This window comes from Emydura macquarii, unplaced genomic scaffold (assembly GCF_026122565.2).
Source record: "Emydura macquarii macquarii isolate MOO-44397 ecotype Brisbane River unplaced genomic scaffold, CSIRO-AGI_Emac_v2 contig_3506, whole genome shotgun sequence".
Classification (NCBI taxonomy): Eukaryota; Metazoa; Chordata; order Testudines; family Chelidae; genus Emydura; species Emydura macquarii.
The window spans coordinates 4889082-4911836 of NW_027133643.1; the positions used below are offsets into that span (position 1 = coordinate 4889082).

At 41.6% G+C, this 22755-nt stretch overlaps 1 protein-coding gene across 1 annotated transcript in view; it reads right to left on the bottom strand.

The window, feature by feature from the left end:
• The window catches only part of LRP8 (LDL receptor related protein 8), a 260617-nt gene that overhangs the window by 124020 nt on the left and 113842 nt on the right, over window positions 1-22755 (bottom strand). The window contains exon 3 of the mRNA XM_067535605.1: window positions 392-514. Coding sequence (XP_067391706.1) covers window positions 392-514 — 123 coding nt within the window. The remainder of the gene's footprint in view (window positions 1-391; window positions 515-22755) is intronic.

A 22755-nucleotide genomic window follows, 5' to 3' on the forward strand; every position in this document is an offset into this window, starting at 1 on the left:
CGTTTATAGATGGTACTCTAGATTCCTTCTTTTTAATGATAAGATTCAGTGCCAATCTCTTGTGCACCAGTGCTAACCATGAGCTATCCAGCTGTATGAATTCTAATTTGCAACAGAGATAAGGATGCTTTTAACCCCAGTTATACAACTGAGGGAGTCACTGGGTGGTGCAGCCTACATCTTGGTCTGGGAAGCTGCTACAGTTACTCGAAATGTTAGGAACCTTAGGACTGAATGACCTAAAACCATTTACATCTCTAATTTAGTCTATAACTGAACTCTGAAAATTGAGATCACCCTGCAAACTCTGGAGGGCCGATGACTCAGGCTTCCTTACCATTCTAAACCATTTCAACTTTCTTTAGACACAGTGTTTATCTATAGTACTCACTGCATGTCGCTTCTGATTCATCAGACCCATCAGGGCATTCCTCTTCACCATCACATTTCCACCTGGCTGGGATGCAGTGGCCATTGTTACAGGTGAAGTCTAATTCTTCACAGGTTTTCTTCACTGTAAGGAGGAAACAAAAACAACATAATTCAGCTCACCAATGCATAGCCTGTTCACTGCATTGATCCTCACCAAAGGAAGCAGCACACTTATCATCCACACAAAGAAAAGTAATGTCACATTCTACACAGGCTTCCTAAAGACAAAGATAAAGAAACAAGCTGGTATCAAAAAAGGATGCTTTGTATCTGGACTTGGAAAATCCTATGTCCCCAGTTGCACATGTCTTTAAAATAGACTCACTCCTTTCTATCTTCATTTAGTTCTAGCTAAAATGAGTCAAAAGTGGGGGATACTTCGTCAATGCCAGCATACCTACCTAGCTTTTCTTATCATCACTTGTTGTTATATGGAATTGAAAATGTGTGAGATGATTCACAGGTAGGTAAGAAGACAAGGTCCCTGCCCTTACATGTATTATAGTTTAAATAACTGCTTCTATTTGTCTCACCTACTCCTGGCATTTCTAGCCTATCCATCACCTTAGCCTCTAGTCACAACACATGCTTCAACATACCATGTAACTTCATGGAAAGTCCATTGGAAATAAGCCCCATTGTATTTCTAAATCTAAGTGACACCTCCCAGCACTTTAGTTTGTCCATGTGAGTCTAGGGCTTGAAAAAGGTGCTGGACTAACTGACCCAGGAAATTAACTTCTCTGTTTATCTATAGAACTGGTACCACACAGGCAGTACCCAGCAATACAAGCCTTTTCACGCTGCCGGGCCAATGGGCCTCAACCCTGACTTTGGACACTTCTAAGGCCAAGATTGAAATTCAGTCTCCACGGCCCATTCAATCCTCGGCCTCTTTGCTGAGATTGCCAACAAGGATGCCATTGGTGGTGGTGGCGGCTTTTGTGGCTGTTCTGCTGGGAACTGGACTGAAATAGCCAAATTCTTTACACACTACCAAATAGCTATCCAATGGCTTCTGGTCACTTTCAGTCACCACTGACACGTAAGATCTTAGAATGGGTGTCCGACAGGTGAAATCCTGCACACACAGAAAGGGGGGCACAGCACTGTGAGGGGTTGGTGAGGGTTGTATGGCTTAGATCTATTATTCATTTTCTGTTAAAACATGCAGCTTTCCTGCTTAGACATCCCACAAGTGACTGCTGTGAGGATCATCAAACATGTGTAATCTATCCAGCCATGCTTTCTATATGGAATATATATTTATTCCCCTGGTACACATGAGCCAGATACTGACTCAGATATAGGATATGCATTTCCCTTCATCTCATAAAATCACAGATAGTGGATATTAATGTAGAAAGAAAACATATAGCCCAAGATTTTTTAAAAAATAACTAGTGAATTTAGAAGCCCAACCTGAGAAGCCCAACCTGAGATATCTCAAAGGAGTGTGATTTTCAGAAAGTTCTCTGGAAAGGCCTCTTGGTAACCAAAACCTGTCATATGCACAAGCACAAGTCACTTCAGAAAATGTGGGCTACTACATATATTATATAGTCATCAGTACTGGATATATTAAGCCTGGGGTGACAGAGTATAACTCGCAGGCCGAATGCGCCTGCAAATTTCTGCAACGTGGCCTTTCATTGCTCTCAGTACAGATCTGTAGCCAATGGAGACTACTATCCCAGCATCCTAGAGAAAGCATTCTCAGATCAAGCTGAAGCACTACATGCTGGGATTCGCTCTCTCTGCAGGATGCATCTCCATAACAAAGATAGGATAAATTTAACCTGCTCTACGTAATTCTGGACAAGTTCCCATGTGGCTCATACTTGAGCAAAGTTTAGGCATTCCTCCACTCTCTATGAAGATCTGAGTAGAGTTTGTAGTAATTCCTTTTAGGTGAAAGTTGGGTGTTCTGTAAAGGAAACAATTCCATTTTTACTCAGAAAACAAATACCAGATTTTACTTTAATACAACACTGGATGCACATAGTAGTTTATTTTTTTGTCTAGTTTCTGTTTTGTTTCTGTAGCAGCTCTCACAATATTGTGTTGACTTTCCAGGTAAAAAAGCTCCAGTGCATCTGCCTCTGTCCTATTCTACAGTGGTACATGATTATTCGTCCACCTTGCAACGAAACGCCGATTTCCCCTTTGAGCTAACATTCTAACCAGACTAGTATCTGTGGGACACCGGGCTGAAAATGTAAGGGTTCATTAACAGAGATGACAAAGAAATATGCAGTCCCTTCAACAACCCAAACCTGCTCACAGCAGATGGTGCCACTGATTGCTTTGTTCCCTTGACACTGTTCTTAAACAGTACAATTAATATATTGTATAATTAATATATTGTCTTTGCCAGAAGCTGGGAATGGGTGACAAGGGATGGATCACTTGATGATTACCTGTTCTGTTCATTCCCTTTGAAGCACCTGGCATTGGCCACTGTCGGAAGACAGGATATTGGGTTAAATGGACCATTGGTCTGACCAAGTATGGCCGTTCTTATATTCTTTTATTATTGGGATTCATAAAAGGGAGAAAAAATACATTATTGACAGTCCCAGCATGGCATCTGGAAGATATTAATGTGTTCCTTGTGTGTAATCTTTCTTTCTGCCAAATGAAGTTTCATGCAACAGCCCTCTGGCATAACCACAGGGAAAGGCATTCCTGTTAGCTCGATCCACCGGTAGTCAAATAGTCCAGCACACAGATAAAAGAAAAGAGCAATGCATCCTGTCCTTTCTTTGAGTCAAAGGCTATGGCTGCACTAGAGAGCTGACAGCGGCACAGCTGCATCGGTGCAGCTCTCAGCTCTCTCGTGTAACTGCTCTAAGCTGATGGGAAAGAGGTCTCCCATCAACTTAATTAATCCACCCTCAGCAAGCAGTAGCAGTTATGTCAGTGGAAGAGCACTGTCCACATCGGTGCTTACGTCGGTGTAACTTATGTCACTTAGGGGGTGGCTTATTCACACCCTCGAGTGACATAAGTTCTACTGACATAAGTGGTAGTGTAGACATAGCCTGAGACAACTAAGCTCCTAAAGAGACTGTCGAGATACAAAACCCCATGATTATTATATATTATTTCTACTATGGTAGCACCTAGGGTCCCCACACAAAGATTAGACCCACAGTACGAGGCACTGTGTTAATTACAATAAAGACTTCTGCTTGTGTTACAAATTAACAGCTGAGGTTATTGAAAGAATTTTAAACATCTAATTCGCTTTTCACCCATGATGCAAGACCAGTATCACTTTTGTTTCTAGGCTGATTCACTTTCTGGTCCTCAGGCATGAGCACAGAGCTCTGGTCTCTGGGATCACACATGGCTGGGGAATGTTTGAATGCAATGAAAACTGCGTATTGACTTTAGAAAAAAGGATAGACAGGAAGGTGGGTGAGGTAGTGATCTGCCTCCAAGCATGTTGGAAATAAGCAAGGTGGTCTCCAAAGTGGGGGACATGGTCTAATGGGCACTGCTGTAAATCCAGAGGTGCAAGATGATTCAAACTCTCAACCAACCAATCAAAACTGATGCTTCAAAGATGGCTGGGTGGTTGTGGAGGACAGTTGGACGGACCTCTTTTTCTGAAATGTATGTCTCTTTCTGGGGGGGTTGAATGGATCTATGGAACCCAAAAAACTGAGCAGGACATGATGTCTGGGTGGTTTTGGCTGATTATCAGGAAAATCTTCCTGACAATGTGTTAGGCTGTGAAATATTCTCTTAAGGGAACTGGCAAGGTCATCACTTCGGATTTTAGAATTAGACTGGAGAAAATACTAAAATATATATTCTAAGGAACAATCTTGCATTGGGAGAGAGATGGACTATGATCTAACCTGTGATTTCTATACTAAAAATACACGAAAAGATAATGGGAGTCAAATCCTTGTCCAGTTGAAGTCACTGGGAGTCACTGGATTGACTTCAAAGGGTGAAATCCTGGCCCCAATCTTCCTAATTCTAAAACAAGTCTTAGCATTGTGACAACTGAAAAGTGCAAAATTTCAGGGTCTATTCACTCAAAGAAATTAAGCAAAGCAAGAGGAAATCAGCTGAATGTAGACAGGAGCAGCTGATGTGAAGCTATGGGTAAAGGCTTTGTGAAACAGAAATGTCCCTGAGCAACTGCTTTGCAACACAACCTTGCCCCTTATATTTTATTTCCTGATGTACTCCACTGCTTATTGCTATTTCGCATGTTTGCAGGCTTCAATTCACAATATTTTCATCATCTGTTACTGTTGACTCACCTGTACTAATGCAACCAACCAAAGGAGAGCAAGACCTGGGTTTTTTCCTGCCAGGAAGAGCATCAACAATACTGTTGGTAAAGTTTCAGTTTAAGAGTGCTTATTACTAGTGATGATGTATAAAGGTAAAAAGAGCACGGATTAATTTTCAGATCCCAAGTTGTCTTTGCAGGGGCTGTAGTTAGAAAATAATTTCTTGGACTTGTGAAGTGAATATAATTTGAGGTGACAATAGCAGATTCAATAAACATGCAATCCTTAATTAAAGTTCTTGTGTTTGGACTTCTGGATTTGTATATTTCAGTCACATTAACATTCTAGAATATTCTTTTTCCTTTATAATGTGTCCAATGCTGCTCTCAAGCAGGCTCTGCTCCTACTCCCATTGAAATGAATAGCAAAACTCCCACGGATTTCAATGGTACAATTTCACTGTACAGAATCAAGTCCTTAAAGCTGTGCAAACCCATTGAGTTCCAACGCTATAACCAGTTGTAAATGAGAGCAGAACTGGGCTCTTCATGGGTATTGGTTTTAGCTGAGCTACTTTAATCAAATCAAATAAAAAGGTGATGCTATTAAAAGGTTTTGATTTGATCTTTCTACAGCAGTAAAAGGATACAACCCAGCATGACTCACTATGGGAAGAAGTTGCTAGTCCACATCCTCCAAATCCGTGAAAAAAATGAAAATCGTAAAACGGGGTTTGGTTTCATGCTGGAAAACTCAATGAAAACTTGAATCATTGGCTTATCAAAAACTGACAAGACTCCATCTCAAAAACAGAGAGCAAGGGAGAGGCACCACAGAATAGCTCAACATCTTAACAGATAAAATAATCGTATTTCACCTCTGAGGCTATGACCAGCTAGATGGAAGTGTTTACTACAAAAGAGACCAGTGGCTAGCCATCCACATAACCAGACTACACATTTTATTCCAGTTTACTTTGCAACCCTTAAGAAACTCCACTAAGCCCATACCATGATGAATAAGTGTTGGGATCCTTATACAACTTCTGGAAGATATTCTATCATCTCTGGAATATGCACTGCTTGAGAGCTAACAGATGGCTTGAGTTTATAACATTACCTGACTTCTGATTACATATAAAACAGTCATCACAGTATCAGACAACCTCCTAAATAACCACCTCTCCAAAGTAAATTAAAAAAACAAACAAAACATGCTCAACTCCTCTTGAAATTCAAAGGGTGCCTAACTTCCTTAAAGTCCTTTGAAAATTCCAGCTGACATCTTGCAATCCTTTTACTGGAGTATTTTGAAATACTATCATAGAATACTGTAATATTGATTTTGTAAAGGAGCAGCCACAACATCAAGTATATTGCAGCGAACCTCATCTTTATTACCGACTTGTGGCAGGGTAGATCAGTTGTGGCAGGTAGATACTACAGGTCCCAACACACGGTGTTGCATCTTGAACTGCCCTTGGTTTCACACAGACACACTGCATCCTGGGAAGTTCTAGTACTTGCAGAACACATGTCTGTACTGACATTGGGGTTGGCTGTGAGCAGCACGTCAAACCTCTGCAGGCCACTAAAACTGGGAAAATCCTTTCCACAGGAAATTCCACGGACACAGACTCATTGTTTTGCTGGCTACCTAATGGCACCAGATAAAAGCAGAAAGTTGAAATATCAGGAAATCCTAGGGACATCCACTGTGGAGTTCTTTCAATTTTCAGACAGCCAAATACACCTTGAAGTAATGAAAGGGAATATTTAACCAATGCTTTGAATTCGGCAGAGTTTTGTTACCGCTGTCACAGCAGGCAGGTGCACTTACAAAGGTGAGATTAATCAGATCATCTCACGCAGTTGGAAATCCCACAGAGATTCCAAGTCCTTTGATACCTCACATGAGAGGCATTTTAAAAGCAACCTCTCCCATGGACTCCTGAACTAATCGCATAAAAACAATGCCAGATTAGCAGACGTGTGACTGAAGGTTTCAGGACTCCTTGAAGCCCTTATTACAATCAACCAAAAATAAAAGTTTAGCTGCTGTGTCTAAATTAGCCTTGTTGATCAAATAAATTTAAAGGAGAAAAGAGATGTCACAAGATTTACCTTAGTGTTAAAAGTATCCAAATTTGTGCATTTTAAATGAAAATGTATTTAAATCCCTTATTTAACATTTTTATTGATTCATAGATGCTAAGGGATCATTGTGATCATCTAGTCTGACCTCCTGTATAGCAAAGGATATAAAATTTCCCCAAAATAGTTCCTGGAACATATCTTTTAGAAAAACATCCAATCTTCATTTAAAAATTGTCAGTGATGGGGAATCAACCATGACCCTCGGTAAATTGTTCTAATGGTTAATAACCCTCACCATTTAAAATGTATGCCTTATTTTCAGTCTGCATTTGTTTAGCTTTAGCTTCCAGCTATTGGACCATGTTATACCTTTCTCTGCTAGACTGAAGAGCCCATTACTAAATATTTGTTCCCCATTTAGGTACTTACAGACTAATCAGACTTACAGACCTTCTCTTTGTTACGCTAAATAGATTGCGTTCCTTGAGTCTATCACTATAAGGTATATTTTCTAATCCTTTAATCATTTTCATGGCTTCTTCTCTGAACCTTCTCCAAATTATCAACATCCTTCCTAAATTTTGGACAACAGTATTCCAGCAGGGATCACATCAGTGCCAAATATAGAGGTAAAATAACCTCTCTACTCCTAATCAAGATTCCGTTTATGCCTCTCAGGATTGCATTAGCTATTCTGGCCACATCATCATACTGGGAGCTCATGTTCAGCTGATTATCTACTAGGAACCCCAAATCTTTTCCAGACTCACTGCTTCCGAAGGACAGAGTCCCCTCATCTTGTAAGTATGACCTACATTTTTTATTCCCAGATGTACACATTTATGTTTCACCATATTAAAATGTATATTGTTGCACTGCACATTTAATGACCAGTTTATCTGGAAGGGAAGCAGGGGCAACTTATTTTAAAGCATTAAAGGGAGGTTGTTTTGTTGTAATGTGTGAAATGAGTTGATGGTTTCAACCCCAGTGGATGTGTGTCTGCATCATCATCAGTACTGGCAATATTTGGCCCCTTTGTTGGGAGTCTCAGCAGAGAGGTCAAGCACCTTACAGACTGAAGTACCCTAGAAGAGCTCCCTCTGAAACAAGACATGCAGCACTTTCACGTGAAATGATCTTAGGTGGCAGACACAGCCCCAGCTGTGGAGCTACCAAGATGCTAGTTTATCTCACTCCAGCCAGCAAGGCAGACTGTCCTGCCTATATTCCCTGGAGCATAACAGGGGGATCCTCTCTTGCATATCTAAGGAGTTCTACAAATGTAAGCAGTGCCTGTCCTGCTGAGCCTCTATGCTCCATAAGAGACTTTGCTCGAGAAAGGTTCCACCAGGCCAGAATCTCCTCAAGAAGCCTTCCCCTCATGTCTGCATTTTCTTGGGGATTCTGGATACTCTCAGATCTCCTCTCCACCAGTCCCCACTGGCCACTTACGGGCCACAAAGAGAGATTCTGTGGCAGTTTTTCCAAGGGAGGTAATTATGCCACCATTTGAGGGGCTGCATAAAATTGCAGAGCACACAGAATCAGTGGTTAATGGATGGTTTGAATATTGTTTATCATACTCCCTCCTAAAAACAATAACCTGAAAATATTTCCAGTTTTAGATGGGAAAGAACTGACACTCTCTCCCCAGACCATCTCCACTGGATGCTATTGATCATCCTCATTTTGCTGTGACGAGCTGCCAAGTGTGAAAGTGCCTGTCACTCAACTTTCTGAATGTCTTAGTTGACGCTCACTTTGAAAAGTGCAGTTTCTCCCATCTAACTTACTGACAGGGAAAGCTAGCAGCTGACTAATACACTAAGGGCTCTTAAGAGTTAGTAAAAATTATTATTACAACAGCACCTAGACCAGTGATTCCCAACCCGTGGCCCGGGGACCAAAAGTGGCTCGTGGAGTCTTTCTAAGTGGCCTTCTGGCTGCAGAAGAAAGCTGCTGCCTAAGGACCCAAGTGGAGAGCATTGCCGTGGGGCGACAAGACCGGTGCAGGCTCCTTGTTGCACCCAAGGGAACAGGAGATCAGTGCTCCCCTCCCTGGCTCCAGCAGGGAGCATGGCACAGCGCTCTGTCTGCGTCCCCATGTGCTGCAGTCCCTGCTGGAGCCAGAGGGAGGGGAGCAATGGTCTCCCATCCCCCTGGCTGCAGAAGGGAGCCGCTGCCTAGGTACACAGGTGGAGCACATGGGGCTACAGGACGCCTGTGCTTTCCCTCCTGCAGTCAGGAGGATGGGAGATCAGCAAGGAGGCAGCCTCCTCGCTGAACTCCTTTCATCTGGCTGCAGTGGGCAATTGGGGGTAGGGGAAGGGGCTGCTGGTGGAGCAGCCAGGACCCAGCCATGCTTGAGGAGAGGGGCCAGACTCTAAAAATCAGTGCCTTCCGGTTTGGCCTGCACTTAGCAGGCCACCCACCATGACTTAGTTTCCAGACCATGTGCTTCAGTGTGTAGTGCCAGTCACTTGTCTACTCTAGTGCTTTGTCTGTGCGTGGGTGACATACTGAGAGTAACTTGTAGGTGTAATACAGTGAATGTAAAAATGAGCACAGGAGCATCCAAATGTTTATTTTAAATGCGCAGTGATTTGTAGTCCTGAATGGTGGGTACATCAACACACTTTTTATGAGTTGAAGGCCCTTCAGGGTTATAAAAATGAACTTTGTGGCCCTTGAGCTAAAAAGGTTGGGAACCCCTGACCTAGACACTCCTACTGAGATTGTCACACGTTTTGCTAGCCACTTTTAACACACAGTGAGAGACTGTTCCAGCCCCAACAGCCTACAGTCCAAAGAGACAAGGGAAACAACAGATGGGAGAAAGGAAACATTTGTCCCGTTTTACAGACAGGGATTTATAGGCAGAGACAGTAAGTTACTTGCTCAAAGTCACTCGGAAAATCTGTGACACAGTCAAGAATTGCCCCTCTTATCTCCCAACTCAGTGACCTGACCACGAGACCAAATGTGCTCTCTACAGAAGAAAGAGCTATGGCTTTCGCCATTAGAAGTGAAACATATTTCTGTCACTTTGTGCTGTTACAATGCGTCACTTTTTCAAATGACTTGATTCACTAATCATTTTGTTCCCAGGCTTTTGTTTCAGTAAAGTCACCATTGCAAATCCTCTTGTCCTGTGCTGACCCTTTGCTGACAACTGCAGCTCTGTTGCTCTTTGTTTTTTAACACAGTAAAATGCTGTTACAAGACACCTGACATTAGTTCGTTCCGCCATTTCTGAGCGCTGTATAACAGGACCCACATTCGTCCTTCGTAAATGCCACGAACATCAATGAATAATTTTGGCTCTCGTGGCCTGTTGGCCAAATTGGATGCGGATGTCTTTATGCTGAGTTTTAGTTGCGTAAGATTTATAACCAGTTTAAAGTCAGAGTTACACAGCTGAAGGAGGCATTAAGTGCTCCCGCTTGACAGCATGGTCACAGATCGAGCTGTGTAATGTTCCGTAACAGAAACAAGAACATGAGAAAACTGAAAAGCTTCAAAGGATCCTGTACTTGGGAACGATCACAATCATCAGACTCTCTCTACCTATGACTGACGCTGCCCTAAATCCCTTTTGGCTAAACTTCTAAAGACCTAGTAGTTCTTAATGACCATCATACCCTATATATAGGGAAAATAATTAATCCCTGGAGGCAAGAAGTCAGGCGTTCCCTGAACAAATATACTGGAGGCTACTAGCTTTAGGAAATTACAAAGAGTTCAGTTAAGTCCATAGAACAATTTCAGCTCTCACCTATAAACAGAGGTGCAACTTTTCAGATGGGTATCAGCAAAATCAGTGGGGTTGCACAGCTGCAATTGAAGGCAAAATTTGTCCAACTGCTCTCAGGGCTTAAACTGAGGGGGAACTAGAGAAGGGACACATGGAAATGCAGTTCCTCTTGTTGAATGATATAAATACAGAAAGAATAAAGAGAAAAAGTCACTTTTTAGGGTTGACGCCTGTTATGATTATTATGGGATCATTCTTATTTCAGTAGGGTGATGCCAAGTCCTGTAAACCTAGCTGTTGGGACAGCAAAGACTCCCAAAATAGCTAAGCGTCTGTGTAACTTAATCAGATCATGCTGTTGCATCACAATGTTACAGCATTGATCCAATGCGGTGACACTGTGTCAGCAGCAGCATCCTAGTGTTGCACAGATTCAATGTTAGGACAACGTTTCACTGCATGAGTTTAATCACACATGACGTAAAATTAAAGTTAGTATCTCAACTTATAACAAAATATACCCTTCTTATCCTGTTATGCCTGAACTTCTATGCCATCAAACAAACCCTCATGCACTAGTGCCAGGATCCGTGTCCTTCTGTGCACAGACCTGCAATCCCCCTGTGCGCTAGTGAACATTTTAATAACAAATGGTCATCTAATAGTGAAATCTTTTAACTCCTAGTGAAGTCCTGAGGATTACCCATCAGGCATGTTCTGATCTGGCGTCTAACCGTCCTAAGACCTTCAAATCATCTTGAGCTTATGGGCTCATTGTAACCTTACTGGTTATGGGGAAGGATCTGCAGTCTGGAGTAAATGAGGAAGTATTATTGGGTTTTGAGAGCAAGTTCCCTGTTAGTGGTCAGCTGGGACATGTGATGCTGGTCTAGGCTCTAGAACAGAAAGTGAGATGCGTAGTACTATACACTGATGACTCTGCTTTACAACTGAAGAGCAGGGGAAATAACAAAGCACTTACTACTGCTGAGTTGTGCTGTATGTTTTTTCTTTATTAGAATTTTGACTACATTGTACAAGACTTTAAAATATGATCCAGTTGATTAAAATTGAATCATATTGTTTGTACCTTCCCCCCCCCCTCCAATCAACAAAATTAAAAAAAAGTATTGTAGAATTAAAATTAACAACCTAGATTCAGCTGCCATCATGAAAGAAAGTACAGCACTCAAAATTCACAATACCTGTCAGGCCTCTCAGAAGCATGATAAGGTGTCTTTAACTATGGAAGAAATTGAGAAATCATTTAAGATTTTCCAAAGAGGTTTCTCTTGTTTTGGTTTTGGCCAAATTATGGCTGTTTTTGGAGTAAAATTTGTTTTGTTGGAATTATTCACATTCATCATCCTGCACTCTTTACCTTCCTCAGATGTCACAAAGTGACAAAACAGAAATGGAAAAAGTGAAAAGCAATAACCAATATGCTAAAGAAGGAAAGAGTTACACATGATAAGTACTAGTTACATCATCTCATAGACTCATGGACTTTAAGGTCAGAAGGAACCATCATTATCATCTAGTCTGACCTATAGCAGCACTGTAGGCCAAAGAATCTCTAATACTTTACTGGCAGGCGCTCAGATACCACAGTGATGAGTAATCCTAATAGCACAAAATAGGCAACACCTAAAAGATGACATAAAAGTCTTACTTGGTCTCCAGCTCTGTCTTAACTGGTCCACAAAGGACAAGACACAAACTAGTACCTGAGACTTTGGTCAGTCCATTCACGAGGAATCATTTGACTGAGTTCTGTTGGACCTGGGTACTGGGGAGCTGGCTGAATCTCACACACAAAAATTTTAAAAAACTCTCAGAAGCCAGCATCAAATGCAGACTGAACAGCAGGTTCATCCCTTGATCCAAATCTGTCACAGTGGAATAATGCCAAGCAAATGTCTATTAGTACTCCACCTAGAATCACTGGTTTGATGGGCTTTCGTGTGTTTATATTATGTTAAATAATGTAATCAGTCTAAAAGTTGAGCAGTTTCTTTAGCCATATGTAGCTACACCTCTACTGATCACCTGTTAAAATATTTTATATGTAGAAATATTAATTGCTAACATACCATAGCTATGGAATGACTAGGCACAATATAGAATCACAATACATGCAATAATGTTTTAGACTTTTTTTAAAAATTAGGAACAAATACCAACAAGTTTGCTTACCTTTAGCTCTATAATCATCAAAGCAAAAAAGACAGCAATATCTACCGTATTTCACTGACTCTTGGGAGAATCTACAGTGCATTATAAAGACCAATATGACAACCTCATGCAAAGTGGTTTGCAGGGCCACAGAAAACACAAAAGACTTTGCCTTTTGAGATGCATGGGACAAACAGAAGAAACCACATGGTACGGCATAACTTTCATGACTAACTGAACTTGTAGAAGCAGGTTGTGAAACCAGTGTCAAAATGATTACTGGATACACTTTAACTTGCACCAGAATTCCTGTACACTGTTGTTAAACTGAAAGGAAGCAGTAGTAGAAATCACTACAGACTGTAGTTTATCTCTGCAATATCCCTGACTAATATAATCCATTTATTTCTGAGCTATAAAACTATGGTCGTTATTAAATGGTACGATTGCTAATATGGCATTATTATTATTGCTAATACCACCAACAGCATGTTTCATCCCAAATACTTTACAAATTTACCTAAAGGAACCATTCCCCCAGCAGTAAAAGGCTTCTAGGATGCAGCACACAGCAGTTCAGCAACACCACAAGCCAGAATAGGTCAGGAAGTCACTGCAAACAGCAGGAGATCCAAAGAAAATGTAAAACCACAAACAAAATAATAAACAAGGACTTCAGGACTTTATGATTCTTTGAGATAACACCACCCCCTAAGATCTCTCTATCCTTTATATAACAGCATCATTTGGACTGTAGAAGTTGATTGTCAAATAAATTCAGCTTGTTTTACTCGCCTAAGTGGCCCTGATTTCAATGGGGCTGCTTGTGTGAGTATGGTGACAGGGCTTCACCCTTTTACTGATACAATTAGGGTAAGGGAGCACCAAGCAGTTAATCAAACCACATATAATGCCAATTACTGAAATTGCTGAGTTTTGCAGTACCTGATCCAATCTGATTTTCATTACAGCTTCCAGCAACCCATTAATTAAAATGCATTATTTACAGCTTCTACAGGGCTGAAACCATGGGGATGCAGTTTATGGAATTTATGCAATTACATAAAGCTGACCCTAGGTACAATCCACATTCTTGTTCTTTCACCCCAATCCTGGAAATTCTATAGTTTACTTCCCCACAGCTTGTTCACACGATATCAACCTGTGCATGTAATGACATAATCTGCTGCCATGGAAATGAACAGGAAGCAACAAAGGAATGGTGTTTCTACCGCAGGACGCGGAGGAATAGTGAGGGGATAATGCAGAAAACCCAAGACAAGAGAAACTAATTTGCCTGCTGCCTTCCAACACAAATAGCCCTCCTTTTTATTTAGGTACATGCTGCTGAATACACTTCTCTCTGTTACCCCAGCTTAGATAAGTCAACCCTCCTTTGGAGCCAAGTGTGACAGAACAACATGTATCGATCATTCATGGCAAAAGGTCATCCAACCATGGGATGCGCAGAAGCCAAAAGAAAAATCAAAAGGAGGAATAATTTGTTCAATGTATTGAAAAAGAATTGGCCCGCCACTACTCCTAAAGCAGCATCAACTGCAAAAAAGATCTTCCTCACGTTCAGAGAAAAAAAATCTTTACTCCATTATTAAGCACTCCCACTCATCAGCAATTCCCTTGACTTTGTAGAAAGAAAGTGTTTTAAAACATAGATGAGAAGATATGACTGACAAGCATAACAAAGTCTGCTGCGTCTTTGAACTTATTTCCAAAGGTGCCCAGGATTTAAATAGTTTCTCTGCTGGGATTTATGGGGAGGGGAAATAAGGATGGTGGAAGAGACAAGGAGAATGAAGTTTTTTCAGAACCCTGCACTTCTTACCCCTTAAGTTGTGCCACATGAAAACGTACTGAAGACAGAGTACAATAAACCAACACCAATACGTACAATGGCCTCCAAATGGCTACAATTGCTGTTTTCTTTGTATTTTTTCTTGCTTTCCTTGTCAAGGGGTCATTGACCATCCTAGGGTTACGATATTTCAGGTTCCCAAAAAGAGGACACTGCCGAAGGAGGGGATAACTGGAGGGCGGGAGGGCCAGTGGAAACTGAAGGGGGGAACTGTACAGTTGGGGGAATTGGAGGGGGTACCTGCTGCGGGGGTACTCATTAGGGGTGAGGCAGTGCCGCTTCCTGTCATGGTGGCAGGGAGGTTGGCACAAGCTCAGGACGCAGCAACAGCCATCAGTCAGTGCCTCCCTGTGGGACCTCATCCCCAGGGTTGAGAGCCAAGGCCTGAGTGGGTGGGATCCAGCAGCTGTGGCTTGCAGGGAAATGGACCAATCAGCTGCAGATGCGGGGGGGAGGGTGGGGGAACCAATCGGGATGCAGACCAATCAGAGCTCTTTCTGAGCTGCAGCTTGTCTGAATGGCAAAACCCCCCGACATTGCCTGTTATTTTTAAAATCCACCCGGGACAGAAAATGGAGGCTCAAAAAAAGAGGCTTTGTCCAGGAAAACCTGGACGTGCGGTAACCCTATGCCTGTCCAAAACCTTTTCTTCATCAGTAAATGGAGTTTCCAGAAAAGAAAGTCTCCTCTAGCCATGGAATCCTTGTAATTATGAGCCACTTCCAAAGCCTAAGGTGTGTTTTCCTTTTTAGGGTAGCACAATGTGATTGCCATGGGATGTTGTGATGGCCAAAAATATAACTGGGTTCAAAAACAAACTGGATACATTCTGCAACCCTATCCTCGGGACAATCACAAACCCTTGACTACCAGAAGCTGGGAGTGGAAGACTGGGTGAATAACTCTATAATCACCCTGTTCTGTCCATTTCCTCTGAAGCTCTGGTATGGGCCACTGTCAACAGGATACTGGCCAAGATGGACCATGGCCTGACCCAACATGGCCACTTTTATATTCTTATATGCACATTTTCTCTCCAGTTCAATCACAAAAGGAAAGCATGGAGTAAGTATTTATTGCATGCTACAGAAAATAATGCTCTGTGAATATCAGCCAATAACCCCCCCAGAAACAGATGCCTTGCCTTCTTTAGATCAGATTCTCAGTTGATATAAATTGGCAGAGCTCCACTGAAGTCAGTGAAACTACTCCAATTTACACCACCTAAGAATCTGGACCCCTCCACTCTCTCTTTCAAATGCCACCACCACATGAGTAACATGATCAATAGTAAGTACATGTCACTGCACTATTGCTAGTTATAACACACACTAACAGGTATCCTCGCCATAAAACCAGCTGCATAGCTATCTTTAATAGAAAATTGCAGTTCTCCATGTGAAGTCTATTGCCACAGCTGTTTTCATAAGAGGGCCTGTAGAATATCAGCACCCATGAAAATGACACTGGGATGACTATTTTATTAGGCGACACCTCCCCTTCCCAATGTTGGCCATTTGATGCTTGTCCTCGTTGGTGATGATGTACCAGACCTGCTCTGCTGAAGAACTAAACTGACTCAAACTATCTTATAATGTGCAACTTGATACTAGAGATGGGACCACAAAATTTAAAACTGAATTCTGAAACATCTCCCACCCTCAGAAGTTTCAGGTGTTCAGATGTTGAGGTTCAGTTCAGCCCTTCTCTCTAATCGAAAAAACTCTAGTTAAAAGCTTGACCCCAAAGCTCCCTTTGAAATGCTCATTAGGTTTTTGTATACGGTTTGGCTTTCTTCATGACCAAAGCAAAGAAGCTAACAAAGAGTTGTTGTGTTGGTAATAACTTCTATGCAGAGTACACTCCTGCTAAGATGAAAGTCATCCTGTTTACTTCAAGCCGAAAAGAGAGCAATTCTCTCAGAAAGAACACATGGCACAAACAGCAGACTGAGATTTTTAAGTAGCTTTGTAAGAGTTTCCTAAACCTGTGTGTGTGTGTGTGTGTGTGTGTGTGTGTGTGTGTGTGTGTGTGTGTGTGTGTGTGTGTGTGTTGTTGTGTGTGTGTGTGTGTGTGTGTGTGTGTGTGTGTGTGTGTGTGTGTGTGTGTGTGTGTGTGTGTGTGTGTGTGTGTGTGAACGGGGGAGGGGGCAGAATGTGAAATGGGCTCTTGCCATAAGCTACATTTTTGCCCTTCTATTTTGTCTGTATAATACTTCAAAATGGTTTATGCTTCCCTTACCTCCGCCACAGAAGATTGTCATAACTGCATCATTAGGGGGCAAGTTCATGACAGAAGCAAAGGAAAAACTAATTTTGCTTCTATAGAAATTTGCCAGATTTACTGGAGGCAGATTGAATTGGAAATCATCTAGCTCATTCTTTAGATTGAAAGGTTCTAGTCAGTCATGGTCTGAGTTCCAGTGACTGCGACTCAAGTTCTGATCCTGTATAAAACACAAAACCAACCCTCTTTAAATCTATGCCAGCACCAGCAGCTGAACTACAGACGTGATGAAGTCAGTAACAGCAAACAGCACTTTAAATGAAGGATGCCAAAATAAACACTTTGAAAGGTGTAAGAGTTTGATAAATACGCAGTCTAAAAGGAATAACAAAATCGTATATAATATCGAGAAATTATTTAATCGTATGGTTGAGAATTTTCCTTTGAACTCCTCCCATTTTGCAGACTATAGTTTAATTAATAAATAAATAAATAAATACATCATTTAAAGGATGAAAAATAGCAGCTATCTTTTGAGCCTGCTACTATATACACTGGCAATAACGAGTTGCTAACACTAATGCAATGACCTCTCGCCCCATGTGCATTAATATCTGTAGGAATCGAAAGTAGCATCAAAGAAGCCAAAATCAGTTTCAGGAGAAGGCCAGCATTTTAAAGACCACCCCAAGTACTCATTTTACCATTAGTCTTTGGAAAGAATCATATAGCTCAGGGTTTCTCACATTTTTTTTGCTGCGACCCCTTTAAAAATATTTCAGGCTGTGATGACTTCCCCTTCTCCTCCCCCCCCCCCCAAAAAAAAAAAACTGCTGCTCTCTGGCCACCCAGCTCTGAAGGGCTCAGGCTGACACCCAGAGCTCTGGCATGCACGGGGGCTGACAACTTGTGACCCACCCCCCCCATAAAAACCTCGACCCCCAGTTTGAGAACCCTGATATAGCTGCACCTGTTGTCAAAGCTTACGGAACAGGTGGACAGACGTGCTTATGTATTCCTACAAGCTTTTCCGAAGAGGCTGGGTTAACTGGGGCATGAGTGGATTTGCAGGGTGAAGGATCTTGTCTGCGGTGCTGGAGGTGAGGAGGCATTTAGCGGTTATTAAGAGGACAGAAGAAACTGAACTTTGTTTCAGGGTGGGTTGGGATTTTTTTGTGGCTGTTAACCCAATGAAAAATGTTGCATGTATTTTATAAGTTACTGTATGGACAGTACCTGGATATTGAAATAAATAAACAAACAGAAGGTGACAGGTCATGATTTTTACTTGCAGATAACGGAATTAGCAGAACAGCAGCATTCTACACCTTTAAAATTAACTAAGCATGATGAAAAACTTTTAAAAGCTCCAAAATCCTTTTCATTTACTTGGGAATAAAAAGACAAGTACCTGGTGTCTGACTCTTCTGTCTCAACACAATCTATTAGATAACAGTGGCACTGGATTTTAACAACACCGAAAGTCTCTAAAATAACTTGGATTAGTGTGGTATGTGTTTCAACACCCAGTGTAAGGACAGTAAAGCAGAATGAGCAAGACCACACTAAGATTACAGGCTTCGAAGTCAAGTTAAAAGATTTCATAGCTACCAAACTTTGTACAGCCTGTTACAATCAGCATGAGGATTAGTGAACACTCCTGGAACAAAACTTCCCCTCTACAAATGGTTTCCAGTCACCTAAGTGTTACCAAGACAACTCCAGCCATTAGAATACAAATTACCTTTGGGGTGCCACAGTAAACTCCAATGCTTACTAACTCTGCATGCAAATTTAAATGACAACAATTTAAATGACAACTGAGTTAACCACAGCTACTATTAAACTATCACAGAAGTCAATGGTACCATAGTCAGGAAAAATGTTACTGGCAATGGCAACAAAACAGAGCAAGAAGAGGAGGAGACACACACATATACACACAAAAAAACCAGCTTTGTAATTCATGACTGCCAAGTCTGGAGTTTTCACTCCCTAGGAAACATCACTATCTTTTTCTTCTCCTTGTCCTGGATATCAACAGCAAACAAGTCCTGATGTTGAGGCAAAAGCTCTACACACAAGAAAGCCAGCCGGCCCTGTATGTTGTGGGATATCTGGAAATAAAAAGGAACCAAGCTACGTTTTTGAGTGTTATTTCTGCCTCCTGCCAAAAAGGAAGCAAGAACATATATTTTCCTTTGCCTTTAGTGTCAGTGAGTGAAGCAATCTTACAACTCAGGCTTAGGTAGTCATCCAGGGTATAAAATAAATGCTCTGAATGCATGGAATGTCCTGCAAAAGGGTTGATAAACCAAGTAGAGCAGCAATTATGTTACTGGACTGAGAAATAAAGCAACTCAGCAAATAGCTTCAGCAAATATATCCCTAGGGATCTAGGCATCATTAGTAGGAATCTGAAGAGATATTAGGGCTCAGAGATACAAATCAAAACTTGAGAGTGGAAAAATACCATCATGCCTTGAATTCAAGTCCAATAATAATCATGCTTTCACTTGAGGATCTCACAATGTTTTACCAGCATTCAGCCTCAGAACACACGGTCAGATACATGCCTTTTGAACTGACAAGAAACAGAACACGCACAGATTAAGAGTCAAAATTTTCAGGAGTGGCTTCTAATTTTTGGTGCCATCAATTCTGAACATCCAAATTGAGACAATCTGGGCTTCTTCACCTGCAGCTCCTACTAGCTTCAGTGAGAGCTGTGGTAGCTCAGCATAACTGAATATCAAGCCCTTGCGATTTGCCCAAGGTCACACAGCAAGTCAGTGGCGGAGCTGGTAATAGAAACCAAGAATCCTGATCCCGCATCACCTTCTTTAGTCACTGCAACCAGTTGAGAACAGCAGGAGAACTTGGGAAAGGTGACAATTAGGAACGGTAATGTTATGTAACTCTAAAGGAGCAGAAAAGTATCCAACAGGAGGAATGAGATTGCTCCATTTATTTCCTATTTTCATTAATATTAAGACAGAACATTTTGCATTTTTTTTCTTGCGGTGTGTAAATACATTTTTATCCAGTTTTAAGTACACAAAGAAATGGAAGCATAATAATCCTTTAGTTACATCACCAAATGTTTGGTTTCAAAGGGCCTCATGGATTAAAAGAGCATCAAGCACAAACAGCTGAATCTTTGTAAGGAGCCAACATCAGGGCCCTAGGCAAGGATGAGAATGTGGTTCCACCTCTCCTATCAATGAGGTCTGCCAGGCTATTGCAACACAGCACAGCACAGCACAGCATCTATTTAACATTTTAGCCAGGTTAAGTGACCATCTGACAACCTGACTGCAACCACGTGTTGCCTCAGTGAAGATACCATGAAATGTATGCTAAGGCTCACTGTGCATTTACAGTAGATTATATGTAGATCGTTCCATGGAAGACAAGGAGGTACCTGCTCCTGGAGTTTGGCCTAGTCTCTCCCTGCAGGGAATGATAGGTTAAAACCCAGAGAAGTTTATTTCATATTCAGTAAAACTAGCCACTGTCTTCATATATGTGGGTGTAAACAACCATTGTACCTTCATAAAAACACACCGTGTTCAGCATATAACACACATGGCCACCTAGCCCCAGGATTCTGAGGTACGTAAATCAAACAGACAGGACTGCAAAGGTCTGATACATTTAGCCAACAGAAAACCTTTGATGCTATATATTGAGATAGATATACATATTAGTTCCAGAAGCTCCCAACTTCAGAGACCGAAAATCAGTTTTAAAAGGATTTCAATCCAGTTCCACAGGCAGTCAGCTGAGTACCCAGAACTCTATATCTACTGTCACTCCTGCTATGAATCAGGAAGAGTTGGCCAGCTAGTACAGCAGCACCAATCCAGCTCTGAGTGTAACCTTGGGAGTCTGTCTGCAGCAGAGGTCAGTGGAGAGGAGACATACAGTAGAACCTCAGAGTTACGAACTGACCAGTCAGCCACACACCTCATTTGGAACCAGAAGTACACAATCAGGCAGCCGCGCCGGGGGGGGAGGGGGGGGGAACAGAACAGTACAGTACAGTGTGAAAAAAACTACTAAAAAAATAAAGGGAAAGCTGCATTTTTCTTCTGCATAGTAGTGTTTCAAAGCTGTATTACGTTAATGTTCAGTTGTAAATTTTTGAAAGAATGATCATAATGTTTTGTTCAGATTTACAAACATTTCAGATGTATGAACAACCTCCATTTCCGAGGTGTTCATAACTCTGAGGTTCTACTGTAGTCTGTCCTATGGTGGCCAATCTCTAAAACCTACCTCACCAGAAAGTAGTAATTCTCTCTTATCCAGAAGAAATGGAGCTATGAAGAAGCCACTAAATGGGGAAAAAAGGAGGAAAAGAGAAGCTTGAAATGCCAGGGGTGCAGGAGGCGATAACATCACCATTCAGGAGGTGGGTACAGGGGGGACAGCAAAGGGACCCACTTCTTTCTGCTAAATCCCCCCACACATATACACTCACTCCCAGCTGGAAATACACTGAGTAGGTTGTACTTAGGCTTTCCAGACCTGATCAGGCAGGCTTTGGTGTTACAAAACCAGTGGTGGCTCAAATGCAGGGTCTACTTTATATGAATCACCAAAATCTGTTAGTGTGAATGCTGCAATTTTTTTTTGTTTTGGTTTGTTTAAAAAAGACAAACTAAACTAGAATTTGAAATATTTTGATCGGATAAATTCAAGAGACTAATTTAGTGATCACTCTAAAATCCTCATCAGCTGGTTGTCAGGATCTAACCCTGCCTACCTTTGCTGCAGATTGCAAAGAAACATTTGTACTGCAGTACTAACCCGTGGATAGACTTTAATGATGCTGTGTGTATTCAGAAGGCATGAATTCAAGAGACTGAACAGTCCCCAGAGGCAGCAAGATGTCCAAACTCTGCCAGTGGCCACTGATTTTTATTCGGTTTCATCTTTGCACTGAGCTGGCAGCCAAATGGAAATGTACACGTTCCAGAACTCATCTCAGTTTAATATCTCATTTGTAGGTCAGTGCATCTAACAGTACAGCATCTGCCAAAACAGGGTCAGCCCCGTGTATGACCCACAAGTGCTGGTGGCTGAGACTGCAAAGCCTGATGGCTCAGTTGTGTAAATATGACCAAATTCAGTACCGAACTGTAACCGATGCATAAACGTACAAGAGGCTTTTTGCAAACCGAGAAAGAAAGACAGGACTCAGAAGTCAATTAAAAGCTATCAGTCTGAAAGAGGAGGGAAAGAGGTGGGGAAGAGAGTATAAAAGGATCTCCAAGAACCTCAATATGTAAAGGCTAAAATATGCTAAGAAGCGGAGTGATGTGGTTTACTTCATCTCCCCTTAATTCACAGAAACAGCGGAGTAAAATAAAGAAAAAACTTCCCATGTAAAGCCAGCAGAAGTCAACGGGACACAAATTACTTTGGAGCTCTGGCAGGGTTAGAAATAAATTTGTACTAATGGTTTTGTCCTGTTGTACTAGGAGTTGGGAAGTTCAGTCTCAACATCATTAATCAGTAGGCGACATTTTAATTTTCTTTCTATACATGTTTTTTTTTTAAAAACACTTTCTTCAAAGGGGAGGGGGGGGGAAACAAAAAAGATTTGTGTGTGAGAGAACTAGAACAGAGAACTTTGATTTCAGCTCACTGTATCTCCCTGGTTGTCACAGAAAATGACAAAAAAAAAAAATCTAAGAGGATGGGAACAGATTTCAAGTCTTCCACCTCCAGGTCATCAGTTCAAACCCAGCCAAGATCAGGTTCTGACCAAAAATAGGTATCAACTGACACTTGTGCAGTGGCTTATTGTGAAATGAGTCTGTAGTCACAGTTCTGTTCTTAGTGGACAGGTGTCCAAAAACACAAAGCCATCAAAAGTGGAAATAACGGACATACCTGTTAATAGTGTCAATAGATGACAAAAATCGACTG